This window comes from Adiantum capillus-veneris, chromosome 18 (assembly GCF_014529385.1).
Source record: "Adiantum capillus-veneris isolate H3 chromosome 18, ASM1452938v2, whole genome shotgun sequence".
Taxonomy (NCBI): Eukaryota; Viridiplantae; Streptophyta; class Polypodiopsida; order Polypodiales; family Pteridaceae; genus Adiantum; species Adiantum capillus-veneris.
This window is the reverse complement of record NC_140948.1, coordinates 6,802,141-6,816,513: the sequence shown is the minus strand read 5'-3', so window position 1 is coordinate 6,816,513 and position 14,373 is coordinate 6,802,141. Positions and strand designations below refer to the sequence as shown.

The 14,373-nt window shown below is 41.0% G+C and overlaps 1 protein-coding gene across 1 annotated transcript in view; it reads left to right on the top strand.

The window, feature by feature from the left end:
- LOC147435191 (uncharacterized) overlaps positions 1-14,260 on the top strand; it is a 48,554-nt gene extending 34,294 nt beyond the window's left edge. Inside the window, exons 2-6 of the mRNA XM_086489188.1 lie at positions 10,006-11,466; positions 12,361-12,462; positions 12,736-12,894; positions 13,885-13,979; positions 14,149-14,260. Coding sequence (XP_086345314.1) covers positions 10,006-11,466; positions 12,361-12,462; positions 12,736-12,894; positions 13,885-13,979; positions 14,149-14,260 — 1,929 coding nt within the window. The remainder of the gene's footprint in view (positions 1-10,005; positions 11,467-12,360; positions 12,463-12,735; positions 12,895-13,884; positions 13,980-14,148) is intronic.
- Positions 14,261-14,373: the final 113 nt, after the last annotated feature.

Here is a 14,373-nt window from a genome sequence, read left to right as displayed (position 1 = left end):
GCAAAAAGCCTAGGAAACTTCCTTAGCACACATTTGAACTCCTCTCTTTCATCCTTTGTAAGTGTTGTTGATAGCATACCTTCCAGCATCCCTTCATCTTGAACACCTTCGTTCTCTTGAGGACCTATCTCCTCCAAGCCTTGACAAGAGGTCTCTTGGTTGCTTTGCTTAAACCTTACCCCCATGATTTCGATGGAAGACTCCTCTTCAGTAATGCTGCCGCTACTTTCTTCTTCTGAAGTGCTATCGGTCCAACCTTCTTCTGTCTCACTTTGAGATGATTCTTCATGGAGCTCCTCTTGGCGTTGCTCCTTCATGTCAAAGACAACCTTCTTATGATTGTCATTCCTGCAAATTAATTTCCCACTCTCCCAATCCTGCAAAGCTCGCATTTTCATTAGCCATGGTCTTCCTAGGATAAATGGATAACCACTTCCCTTGGTCGACATAACATAAAAATCCACCGCTTTCTTAATGCCAAAGGCCTCTACAAAGACATTTTTACAAATGCCTACACACCTAGCCTTGCTATTGTTTGCCATCTTGACTTTGATTTCAGGTGTCTCATGGATGTGCATGCCTAGTCTTTGCATGAGTCCCTCTGTCATGATGCAAATTTGTGCACCCCCATCCACTAGACCTTTCCTAACCAATCTTCCTTTGATGTAACAATCTAGCACCAGTGTATTGTCCTCATTTATTTCAGCTTGTGCAATTTTTACAACAGGCACACTCTCTTTTACCTTTCTCCTAGTGCTAACTGCCCTTGTTAAATCCCTCCTAACTTGTGGACATAAGGCAAGAAATTGAGGCCATGAAATATCAGGATCCTTACCTCTCATGTCTTCCAACAAGTTGTACGGAGTCATACCATGTCCAAGAGGGAAGTCTTGGAGGTTGATACGACGTCGAGTCCTCTTGGTTTCCTTGGTCTCCTTTGCCTTTTTGCCTTGTCCATGGTCACTCTGTGATGTGACTCCTTTCTCTTTACCTTTCCCTCGGCCACGCTTAATGCCATTGGCTTCCATGTCAACCTCATTTGAATTTGTCACCTCTACCACATGCACATTTGGATCTGGCAAAGGTGGAACTCCTTCTACCCCTTGTGGAGGTGGTCTTGGTCCATTTGGCCTTTGTAGAAGCCTTGGTTGTTGACCAGCTCCTTCTCCTGCATTCATCACTGGGTAATTCAAGTTAGGTCTCCCTGGCTCTCCACGGGGCCAAGGACAATTATACATCCCATGTCCAAACTCTCCGCAATTCCAACATTGCAAGACTCTCCTAGTTCGTGGCTCTCTCTCTTCTGACTTCTTTGCTTGTCCCTTTGGACCTACAGCTTGTGCAAGGTGAATTGACAGGCTGCTTAAAGATTCATTTAACTTCTCAATCACTTCAGCCGTTACCTCAGGAAGCTCCCTAGATGTTGATGCTTCTGACTTACCTTTGGGTCTAAGACCTTCTATTGGAACCTCTCCCCTTAAGCACTTGAGTTTCCTATACTTCTCAGCAGCCCTAGTTTCCGCTGCATCAAAAGTAGCAGGTGCACCCGCCTCAACTTTTACCTTAAGGTCAGGAAAGAGTCCGGCTATGAACCTCTCCTTCTTTAAAAATTCTGCACCATCACCATGGTTAGCAACATTTCGTATCCATAGAGCCCAAAGACGTAGAAACTCTTGCTTGTACAAGTAGTAGTCATCTAAGTCTTTTTGCTTATGAGAAACAATGTCTTGCCATAGTTTTTGAGTGTTTTGGGGATCAAAGAAGTATCTCTTAAAACGATTCAAAACTTCTGTGTAATTCCCCTTAACTTCCTCAGGCAAAGAGTCAAACCAAGTACTAGCATCTTTCCTAAGGACCACCTCAAACATTTCTACACGTTCTTGATCGGTTACTATCCTCTTGATACGGCAAGACATCTTGAAATTTGCTAAAAATAATTGTACATCCTCTCCAGGCTCTCCAAAGAAAAGAGGATATCCAGACATTTGGCGTTGGTTCTCCATTGAATTGATTTCAAAGTGACGCGTTTTTGTTTTTTCTTTCTTTAAAAAATTTACACAATAATATTTTCTAAATTGCAATCTATTCTACAACAAAATAAAAATATTCACATCAAATGACCTATGATAATCAATAAGAGGTAGAATGATAGGGTTTGGTGATGCGAGAATTTCTCCTACTCTTTAGGCACCAAACATGAATACCATACGTTGTTGAAAATGGATTTTTCTACTAATTGCAATGTTTACTCTAATGTGTGGAGTGAAATGAAAGGGAAAAACCTGTATTCTTGGGCCATTATCCATGGTCTATGCATGACCTAATTCTTAAAGCAAAACAAAAATATAGACATCCAAACTAAGGTCGTACCTAATGAGAGGCAAAATAAAAGGATTTACTGATGCGTTTATCTCTACCAACCTAAGAGGAACTAAAATTCTACGAATTACTCGCTGAAATTGCAACTTAGTACTAACAATTATGTGTACCTTTTGCCTTGCAATGGGAATGAAGGGATCATACAAATTCTCATGACTCATGCAAGCTACTTGATTATGCTAAAGGTTGAGCCTTCACAAAACATACACAAGCCTGTCCTTAGTGGGGGCACCAATTTGAAGCGGTCCGGGGCGGGCAACAAGAAGAGCAACCTCTAGACACCCTTCAAGGCTCCCGTGCTGCTCAATGGGGCTGGGGCACAACACAACACAAACCAAAACAACAAACCCCCAGCCAAATCCCAACTACACAAGGGGCACCACCTAGTTTAAGAGCGAACTAGGACACAAAAGAGGAGAATCATTAGAGTAACCCACAAACAAGCAAGGAATTTACACTAACCCTAACACCAATGGAACACTCTCACACACTAAAACACGAGAGAGAGAGAGAGAGAGAGAGAGAGAGATGGTGCTCGGGCTGCTTTGAAGTGTATCGTTAATGATCAAGCAAACATAAATATATATATGTAAGAAAGAGAGAGAAGGGGGAAGGGGGTGCTTATTGCACTAATGCCTTCTTACAAATCTGTCATGACCAATCAAAGTGAGATTAGTATTTGTTCAACATAGCCTGAGTAAATTACACCACAACACATCACAAGAAAAAAGCCACCCCAATCACTGTCTTAAGGCCAGGGGAGTCCTCTCCACCCTGTCGCCCTCTTACAGCATGTGGGATTTATGGCTAAATTGATAACAATACCCGGAGACAAGCTATCAAGAACTTAAATAAAACACCAAGACACTTACACGTCATTATTGTCCATGACTTCACGTTGGAAGGGAGACAAGGTATCCATGCTTAGTCCAAATTCACCCTCCTTGATTCAGTAAATGTTGGGCTTACTCTAGTAGGAGAAATGATAGATTTCCTACTCTCAATTTAATGATCACTCTCTCTTACAAATGGCATAGAGTTCCCTTGCTAATCACCCCTAATACGACACATACATATGCCTAATGCCAATGAGATTCCACTCAAGAGCTCCTTCTCAAGAGGCTGAGCTTGGCTTCTCAAGCTATAGCATAGTGCTCTTTCTTCTCCCCCTTTTTTGTGCTAGCTACACCCTCCTTTTATAGCAATTTTGAAGGCTAGGGTTACTCCTCTAACCATGGTTGGGTTAGATTTTCAGCAATTTATCTAATTTCTTTTGCTTGGAATTATCAAGAAGTTGGTGGGGAAAGAGAGAGGAGAGAAATGGAGGTGATAGGACTTTTCATAGTGGGTTAGTGTTAGTAGAGTTAGTATTAATTTACAAATGGAATTGGATATTTATAATGGGAGTATCCATGTAGGATACAAATAAGGAAGAAAAACTCTTAAGAGGTAAAAAAAAGGTGGATTTCTTACAAGGTTGATGCTCCAAGTGTCTTGAGTAGGGCCAATTTTGACGCTTGTTGACGGTCCACTAGCTTTGACGGTACATTTTTTCTCCACTCTTGACCTTCCTTGAGAGACAAGGTAATTGAAGCTGAGTAATCAACCACCATGATGCTGTCTTTTAAGAGAAGAGACTGAATTTTGTGGTTTTTTTGATAGATATGGGTAATTTGGAGGAGGAAAAATGAGACTAGGTGGTCAATTTTGGAATGGAATTGTGTGTGGGAGGTATGAGTTCACCATGGTTTCTCTTATTCTTCAAGGTTGAGGAGAAGGTGAGTAGGGTGCAGAGAGGAGTGGTGAGAGAGGTAGGGATGATGAGTGGAGAAGTGTGTGTGAAAGAGGAAAATGATAAAGTGGAAGAGAGAGTGTGGCTACATAGCATGGGAAAACTGGGGTCCACTAATAAAATCATAGCTCACAGCTCGTAGCTCAAAAAAATATGAAAAAATTTGAGGCAAAAGCTCAGCCCACGAGCTACAACTTTTGTTTGTATTACCTTTTCAAATTCGGAGAGCAAGTGAACTTTAAAAATTCAGCAAAACCGACCGTTTTTTTCCACTGCACAAGGTCCTTGTGGGGTCCTTCTTTGGATGATTCTTTTGAATACCTCCAAGAGTGAGCCCTCCATAGTGCATGTATGCATGCCACCTACCCTTGACCTTATTTGGTAGGTCTATAATTGAAGATATTGTTGAGATCATGATATAAGTGAATAGTACAACTAAGAAAATCAAATATTGAGGGGTCTAAAAAATATGTACATGTCAAATATAAATAATATAAGTGGAAAAAATATAAAGGGGTCAAAAGAAATCTCTCTCATTATGAGGCTATCATAAAAAGATAAATATTTTTGGTGTTCTAATTTTTTAGAAAAAAAACAAAATAGATGTAGGAAGGGAAAAATCACAATAGTGAAAAAATATACACATAAATAAAACTAGTTTTTTTGGATTTTTGTTGGGGTGGATTTACACCAAATATAAAAGAAGCTTACATGAAAATATTTCTATATGGAATAAAGAGTATGAAAAATGGTAAGAAAAATTGTGGTAATGGTGAGGCAATGTACAGAGCATAAATAACACACACCTAGGTAGAAATATTTAAATAAATACCAAAATAATTATGAAAAAATCTTTTATTTAGGCCCTATATACAAAGAAATATTTACATATGCATGGGCCATAATATACTTATATTTTTATATTTTTTATTTTTTTGGCTCAACTAACCCAATGACTAGCTAATTGAGGGTTTTTTATTTCAGTAAGGAGATATGGGAAAAGTCCCCTAACTCACACGCACCTATATAGAGTAAAAGGGTGAGGGTAACCAGAGTGTTTGAGTGATTTGATAGGGTGAGATAACTCACTATGGCAATTACAGAGAGCCGAAAAACGGCTATCAGTATTAAGAAAGTAATCAAAGGACAGTTTTTGAATTCAAACAGGCAAAACGGCTAGTTTATTTGAATTCAAAGTTTCCCCCCAAAATGGAATTTAAAATCTAGTGGGTAAAACCATACCATGTAGCATATCTATGGAAAGAGCTCGACATGTAGATTGTAGATCTATGATCTCCGCTCAAATCGGAGATCATATGTGGGAGTTATGGAAGGCCGATAATCATAAAACTTTCCACCTCCTTTTTGGGGGGAAAAGAGCATCATTTGACCACTCTTACACATCTCTTACACACCCACCATTGTTGCACACATGGCATACACCTATTTGTCAATATGTTAATCACCTCCATAAGCTCATGGCAAATAAAGAGGCCCTCCTACACCCCATCCTCTTCCTAATGAATATATCAGAAAAATAGTCATTAAACTCTCGCAAAAATGTTGACCTTTCTTTATCTAATATATATTAATTTGACTGACAATTATCTGAAACATCACGTGCAAAGATCAAGTACACAGAAAGATGATTTTTAATTACAGAAGTGATAGATGAAGCAGATAGAATAGGGACAGACTCCCCTGAGCTTTACATCCAAAACATGAGTTTTATCCCTATGCTGAAGGGTGATTGTTTTGCCGAAGACACCATGTACTCTGAACATCCACGGGATTCCAAGTAGTGCATCACACCCTTCCAATGGCATGATATAGAACTCTTGAGTGTCCACATACGACTGAATATACAGATGAAAGTTTCCAATGATGGGAGTAACACACTCTGAGTGGCCAGGACATGGCAACCCTGCCTCTGTCGTGTACACCATCTCTTCAGCTCTGATGCCAAGCTTCATAGCTAACTCTGGTGAGATAAAGTTTTCTTTGGCACCTGTATCAAAGAAGATGACAGTCTTGAGATCTCTGAATTTACCCCATGCTCTGCATAACTTGTTGGCATTTGTACTTGACCTGTGTAGGGTTAAAGAGGATAGGTTAGTGTGCCATTCATGTTAATGGCATGCTTTGGAGAGGTTAGTGTAGAGCTTGAGAGAGAGACTATTGCACAATACAATAGAGTATAATTGCAAATGATAAATCTTACATTTATTCAGCAAAATGTGCCTCTATATAGGCTTATACAAATAGACAGCCTTTTGACACATGAGCACAAGATGTGGCTGCCTATACACAAAGACAAGTGGTTGTTCTTTACACAAAGGTTGTAAGAGGTTCTTCACATGGCTTGACACATGGTGTTGGAGTTAGGGTTGCAGAAAAACACATATAGCTTGGAGAAGACAAAGGAAGCTCAAGGCACACAAAGGAGAGTTTTTTACTTAGTGTGCAATAGAAAAGATAGATAGCCCTAGAATGAATGGGCGTATATACAATGCACGGGGAGGGAAAACCTCCTAAAGAGGGAAAAAATGGCCTGATGGTCCTAAGTGTGTTCACCCACATCACTACCACATGTATATGGTAACAAATCCCCCCTGGAGTGATGCGGTGAACGAGAGTTGTCACATGAGTAAAGGGAAGTGTCATGCCCTAAGGACATGATCATTCCGCAAAGGGGAATAAGCCCAAAGCTTTGTGGAAATCTTCAAACTTCTCACGAGACAGTGCCTTTGTGAAAGATCTACAAGGTTGTCCTATGTTGGCACATAAGCCAAGCTAATCTCTCCTGCTTAGAGCCTCTCCTTGACATAGTGGTAATGCACCTCAATGTGCTAGTGCGAGCATGAAAAATTGTGTTCCTTGCAACTTCCAATGCGCTCTAATTGTCAATGTAGATAGTGTTTGCACTGTCTTGTCCAACACCCAAATCAGCCATAAGGCGTCTGAGCCATACACACTCAACCGTAGCTATGAAGACTGTCATGTATTTAGCTCACAGCTAGAAGTGGCCACAGTAGGTTGCTTCTTGCTCAACCATGATATACATGAACTACCAAGCATGAAACAAAAACCACTTCTGGACACTCGTGTGTCAAAACAACCAGCCCAATCTGAGTCCAAAAAAGCATGTAAGTCTGGCAGCAATGATCCCCCCTTGGGATAAAACAAGTCAAGATGTAAGTGTCACTCAAGTAGCGGAAAATCCTCTTGAAAGCCTGCCAATGCTTAGACCCTGGGCTATGCATAAATCTGCTGACCTGTGAGACTGCAAAATGAATATCCGACCTCGTGTTGCATACATAAATGAGGCATCCAACAGCAATTTTGTAAAGAGTGACATCTGCAGGATCACCATCATCATGAAGACTCAATTTCAAGCTTGTTTCCATGGGAGTGGCAATAGGTTTGCAATCCTCAAGTCCAAACTTACATAGCAAATGTTTCTATGTAACTTTTCTGACACAAGGCAATACCACCATCACACTGCTTAAATTGTATACCCAAGTAATGATGCAAGAGTCCCAAATTTTTCATCTTGAAAGTAGCATTCAAATCACCCTTAAATTCAGCAATATGTCTCTCATTTGGTCCAGTGATCAGCAAATCCTCTACATAAAGAACCACAATGAGAAGTACACCACCCTCACGCTTTACATACAATGTGCTTTCTGTTGGACTATTATGAAAGCCTCGTTTGACTAAATGAGTGTCAGCCTTCTCATACCAAGCACGAGGAGATTGCAACCCATACAAAGCTTTGTTACATTTGCACACCTTATCCTCTTGTCCTTTCTTGACAAAACCGTGAGGCTGCGTTACATAAACTTCCTCAACTATGACTTCCTGAACTATGTCACTGTTCAAGAAAGCAGTAACAATGTTTGACAGATGTACATCGCAAACAAAATGAGCTACTGTTGAGAGGCACATGTTAGAAACTGACTCTGAATAGCTAAGTCGGATTTTGACTTATCGGATATTTACTAAGCCGTATTTTGCTAAGTCGGATGTAACTGTCTTTCAGTTGCAGTTTGTTGAATGTCTTGTGACTGGGTAGTTAAGTCGGATTTATCTATATAAGTGGGGAATGTATCTGCGCACGAGGTATCTGTTCTCTGATATGAATGTGATGATGATTGTGCAGTGCAGCAACTATTCAGTGTATTGTCTCTGCTTACTCTGATATTTTTGGAGTAGTCATGTTTACTGTGTCTGAATTGTTGTTAATGAAGTATGGTGGAGTAGATGGTTATTTTTGCTGCGTATGATGTTCATGTGTTGACCTAACCCACAACACATTTGGCGACCCCGCTGGGTTAACGTTTATTTTCAAGTAATGATGCATGTCAGAGGGAGACAGGAGAGTAGGAAGAGTGTACTACACAAGGGCTCAAGCACAGGCTGGAAACATTGATCCATTTAACTATGATCATGACAATCAGCAATCACCCGATGCTCAGGGGCAGCAACCTGTAGACCAAGGAGGGGTAGGATCAGGAGCAGCAGGAGAAGAGAGAGTGAGGCAATTTATTGGAGCTTTATTCCTGGCAAGAAGAACCACCAGGAGAAGGATCCAGTTTGACCCACTTCAGGGGGCTACCAGGCAAAGACCTAGGAGACCACCACAACCCATTCCAATGGCTCAACCACCACCCAACCCAAAGGTCAAGGCAGCCAAGTTTAGAGCAGGGAGTAAGGAAGATGCTGACTGTCATGTGGCACAGTTTGAAACTAAGTGGCAGGCAAGTGGCTATCAGGTGATGTATGCTGATGGAGTAAAGATGGAACAGTTTGCTGCCACATTGGAAGGAAAGGCCATGAGTTGGTTCAGCCAATATGGCATTGCACATTTTGCTACTTATAATGCTTTGAAGCAGGCATTTCTGCAGAGATTTAGAAAGGAGAAGACTCCGACTGATGTCCTGAGAAAACTCAGAGACATTAAGCAAAATAAGATGCTGGTTGAAGACTATGCACAGAAGTTCAGAATTTTAGTAGAAAGATTGTAGGGGAATGAAAGACCCACTAATGAAATGTTAGCAGGTTATTTTTTGAAAGGATTGAGAAGCAGCTTAAAGGGAGCAGTAGCTAGCATTGATATTGCTGGAGGTCTGGATGACCTTGTTACTGCTGCTGCAAGGGTGGAGAAGAGGCTTGGCATGACCAAAGCAAAAGGAAAAGAAGACAGTGATTCAGATTCAGAAGAAGCATCGGAAGACACAGATTCCAGTGGGAACTCAGATTCAGACTCACCATCAGACAGTGATGAGGAAACAGAAAAAAGAAAGAAGAAACAGAGCAGAAAGAAGAAGAAAGTCAAGCAAAAGCAGAGTATTGAGCAAGATTTGGTAGGCAAACTTAAAAAGTTTGGTTATTCTGTTGTAGCACCTAAAGAAAAATTGTATTGTCACATTTGTGAAAGGGATGGACATAGTACTGCTAGCTGTTGGTATAATCCAAAGAATAGAGGGCAGACAGCACCTAACATAGGAAGAGGAAGACCAAAAATTGGAGCAAATCAAGCAGTACCATTTAGGGAAAGACCACCATTTCAGAGGACAAGACCTCCTAGACCTCCTTGGAGAGAGCAGGAGAATAATAATAATAGGAGACCCTGTGTGTACTGTGGTGCACCAGATCACTGGGTAGGTCCCAATTGTGCTTTATGGGTGAAGCATAGGGAAGAAAGGGGAATGCCCATTGTGAGATATAATCAGCCCAATCAACCTGAAAATCAGCAACAGCAGCAACAGCAGCAGCAGCAAAATCAGCCAGCAGCTCAGGCAAATGTAATCTTGTTTGATGTGTTTTCTCAGGATAAGCAGATTCAAGATACTGACCAAGAACAGGAGCAGCAAGGGAATGAAGAGGAACATCAATGGGCTTGTGACTGTAACCAATGTGTGCAGGAGGATCATGTTGAAGTTCTAGCAGTGACTAGGTCTAAGGATAAAGCACCTTTGGATTGGAAGGAGCAAAAAGGGGTAAGAGACGAGGTTACAAAAAGGATTGCCAAACACCAGGCAAAGCAGGTGGATATTGAGGATGACCCAAAAGAAAAGGAAGATCAGAATAATGGGAGCAAGGAGGTGGAAAATAAACAGGATAAGGATTGGTTTGAAATACTTATTAGCTCACCTCTTCAATTATCTTTGGATCAGTTGTTGCAATTGGTTCCAGCTTTCAAAGACAGATTGTTCAGAAAGCTGCAGAACCTGAATGGACTTGGCACAATGGACAGGCAGTTTTCTCCAGCAGCAGCAAATAGAATTGATCCAGCAGATGTGGACTTTGTGGTACCAGTTATTAAAGTACACTTTCTTGGAGAAAATTTTGATGATGTGTTATTGGATGGAGGCTCTGGGGTGAATATTTTACCAGAGGCAGTGTACAAAAGAATGGAGTTGGGAGCTATGGCTCCAGCACCTTTTCAGGTGAAAATGGCAGACCAATCTAGGGTACAACCTTTGGGAATTCTCAAAGCACAGGAAATTCAGGTGTCAGGATTATCCTTTTTTGTTAATTTTGTGGTACTCAGAATGTCAGACTCAGCAGCTGCATATGAAATGCTATTAGGAAGGCCTTGGTTCAGATTGGCTAAAGTAAGACAGGACTGGGGAGAAAATGTTGTCATATTGAAAAAAGGGAAAAAGAAAGTAACCATACCTATGAGGGGAAGGAAGATGGTTCCATTAAGTGAGAAACCACTGTTTGCTCAGACTATTAATTTTGCTGATGAGGTCACAGATGACCAAGAGGAAGAGTTCTTGAAGGCCAATCCAACTGTTGTACCTGTGTTTGAAGTAGATGTGGAAAGCATGTTACAGCAAGGTAAGGAACAGGGTGAGCCAGATACAGGTTTAGCACCAGGACAGACAGCGCAGGGTAAGGAACTGTTACAGTTGGTGGACCAGAAATATGCTATGTCTGATAAGGAACAGATTCAGCAGGAAGAAAAGGAGGCCAGGGATATGGCTGAGAAAATTTATGAAAAGAAGTTTGGGGCATCTAGCAGGGTAGAAAAGGAGGAGCTTCAGGAGCTGAATTTCGGAACAGAGGCAGAACCAAGAATGGTCAGAGTGAGTGCACACATTCAAGGGGAATTTCTGGCACAGCTGTTGCAATTATTGGTTGATTATAAGGATGTGTTTGCTTGGGATTATTCTCAGGTGAGAGGCATTGACCCAGCACTACATCAGCATAGGATTAATTTGAAAGAGGGTGCAAAACCAATTGTGCAGCAGAGATATAGAATGAATCCTAACTTTGCCAAACAGGTGAAGGAGGAGCTTGATAAGCTCCTGGAAGTAGGGTTCATTAAACCTGTACATGAAGTATCATGGTTGTCTCCTATACTGGTTGTGCCAAAGAAAAATGGAGCTTTAAGAGTATGTGTGGATTATAGAAAATTGAATGCAGCAACCATTACTGATCCCTTTCCTATTCCATTTTGTGATGCTGTGTTGGATGCAGTAGCTGGTCATGAAATGTACAGCTTTTTGGATGGTTTTTCTGGTTATAATCAGATTAGTGTTGCTGAGTCGGATCAGCATAAAACAGCTTTTATAACTGAATGGGGAGCCTTTGCATACACAGTGATGAGTTTTGGGTTAACCAATGGACCACCTTCATTTAATTTTGTTGCTCATAAGGTGTTTGAACCTTACTTACAGGACTTTATGAGAGTCTTTGTGGATGATTTCTCAGTGTTTGGAAAGAAGGATAAACATCTGCTACATCTGAAGCTCTGTTTTGAAAGATGCAGACAATTCAGGATGGCTCTGAATCCTTATAAAAGTGTAATTGTTGTGAGGAGTGGAATACTTTTGGGACATGTTGTGTCAGAAGCAGGAATGGCTATAGATGTCAAGAAAATAGAAGCTATTCAAGCAGCACCAGTTCCTACCAATGTTAAAGAGTTAATGAGGTTTGTTGGACAGACAAAGTGGCACTCCAGATATTTGAGGTATTTGTCTAATGTATGCTTGCCATTAACTCAATTAACAAAGAAGGATGTGGCATTTGTATGGGATGAACCTCAGCAGAAATCATTTCAGATGTTGAAGAAAATGATATCAGTAGCACCAATTTTGCAGCCACCTGATTGGTCATTGCCTTTTCATGTGTTTGTTGATGCCTCGGATATAGCAATAGGAGCTGTACTGATGCAGGAGAAGGAGAAGGGATGGTTCAGACCTGTGTATTATGCAAGTAGGGTTCTCACAGGTGCAGAAAGAAACTATCCTGTGACAGAAAGAGAAGCTTTAGGGATGGTATATGCATTGAATAAGTTTAGGCATTACTTGTTGGGGAACAAGATAGTTTTTCATGTTGATCATCAGGCCTTGTTGTATTTGATCAAGAAGCCACTTCTTACTGGAAGGCTTGCAAGATGGATGTTGTTGTTGCAGGAGTTTGACTTTCAGATTGAGCATACTCCTGGGAAGGAGCATGTAATTGCAGATTATCTAAGCAGGATTGAAACAGGTGAAGCACCTACTGGGGTAGATGATGCACTTCCTGATGCTCAGCTGTTTGATGTGCAGACTGCTGTGACTGAGTCTTGGTATGATCAATTGCTGATGTTTTTGACTGATGGAACTATACCAAGGGAGTTCAATGCTGATCAGAGAAGAAAATTTGCACTGAAAACCAGACCCTATTTAGTTATTGCAGGGACACTATATAAGAAAGGCATTGATCAAGTGATAAGAAGATGTGTACCAGAATTTGAGCAAAGTGCAGTCTTGCAGGAAGCACATTCAGGCACAGCAGGAGGGCATTTCTCTGGAGATACTACAGGGAAGAAGATTTTGCAGGCTGGATTATGGTGGCCTACAGTTTTAAAGGATGCACATGATTATGCCAAAAGATGTGTAATTTGTCAGAAAACAGGTCAACCTGATTCAAACAGGGATAGGATGGGGGATCATCCTATTTTGCCTTTGGAACCTTTTCAAAAGTGGGGTTTGGACTTTGTAGGACCTGTCAAACCAACTTCCAAGAGGGGATGCAGATACATTTTAGTGGCTACAGATTATTGCACTAAGTGGGTAGAAGCAGTAGCATTGAAGGATAATAAAGCTTCAAGTGTGGCCAGATTTCTTTATCATAACATTATGACCAGGTTTGGGTGTCCAGTGGAGCTGGTAAGTGACAGAGGAACTCATTTTCTGAATGAAGTAATTTCAGAGCTAACAAGGACACATATGATTATGTACAAGAAGTCTACAGCATATCATCCACAGGCTAATGGTCAGGCTGAGAGCTCCAACAAAACACTGGTAAGGATTTTGAAAAAGATTGTGACAGAGAATCAGAAGGATTGGGATGATAAGTTGGATTCTGCCTTATGGTCCTTTAGAACAGCTTTCAAAGTCACTACTGGTATGACACCATTCAAGCTGGTGTATGGGCTGGAAGCTGTGGTGCCTATGGAGTTTGTGGTACCAAGTTTAAGAGTCTCAGCAGAGAAGCAGTCTCCAAAGTTGTCAGTACTACACAGGAACAAATATCTGATGCAGCTGGAGGAGGATAGGTTGGTAAGCTCTTACATTACTGAAGTCATACAAAGAAGAAGACAAGCATGGGTGACCAAGAATGTGAAGTTCAAGATCTTTCAGATTGGAGATTGGGTAATGTTGTACAACTCTAAGCTGGGACCACATCCTGGTAAATTGTCATTGAGATATCAGGGACCATATCAGATTGTGCAAGATAAAGGACAAGGGACATTCATTATAGCTGATGTGTTTGGTACAAGAGTGGAAAAGGCAGTTAATGGTTTCAGGTTGAAGAAATTTCAGGGAAAGCCACCTCATTTGGACTGGCCAAGTGTAGCCTGTATGACTGTAATATCCCTACAGCCAGGAGATTCAGAATCAGCAAAAGGAAAAGGAAAAATGCTGGTTTGCATGGATTTGAGGAGGTCTTTTCATAGTATCCCATATAATTCACAGGTTGGAGGAAGTAGGCAGTTCCAAAGTGCACATCCGATTCAGCATTGCAAATGTTGGAAGAGTACCTGTGTCGGAACTGACCAAGTCGGAATTTTTAATAAGAAATTATTAGGCCGGATTAATAACTTCGGGGAGTGTGCTGAAAAGAAGTTTCGTAGCACTTCAAGGATACTGGGTGGAGATATGTGTGCATGGTGCAGCGAGTATAATCATACATGCAACAAA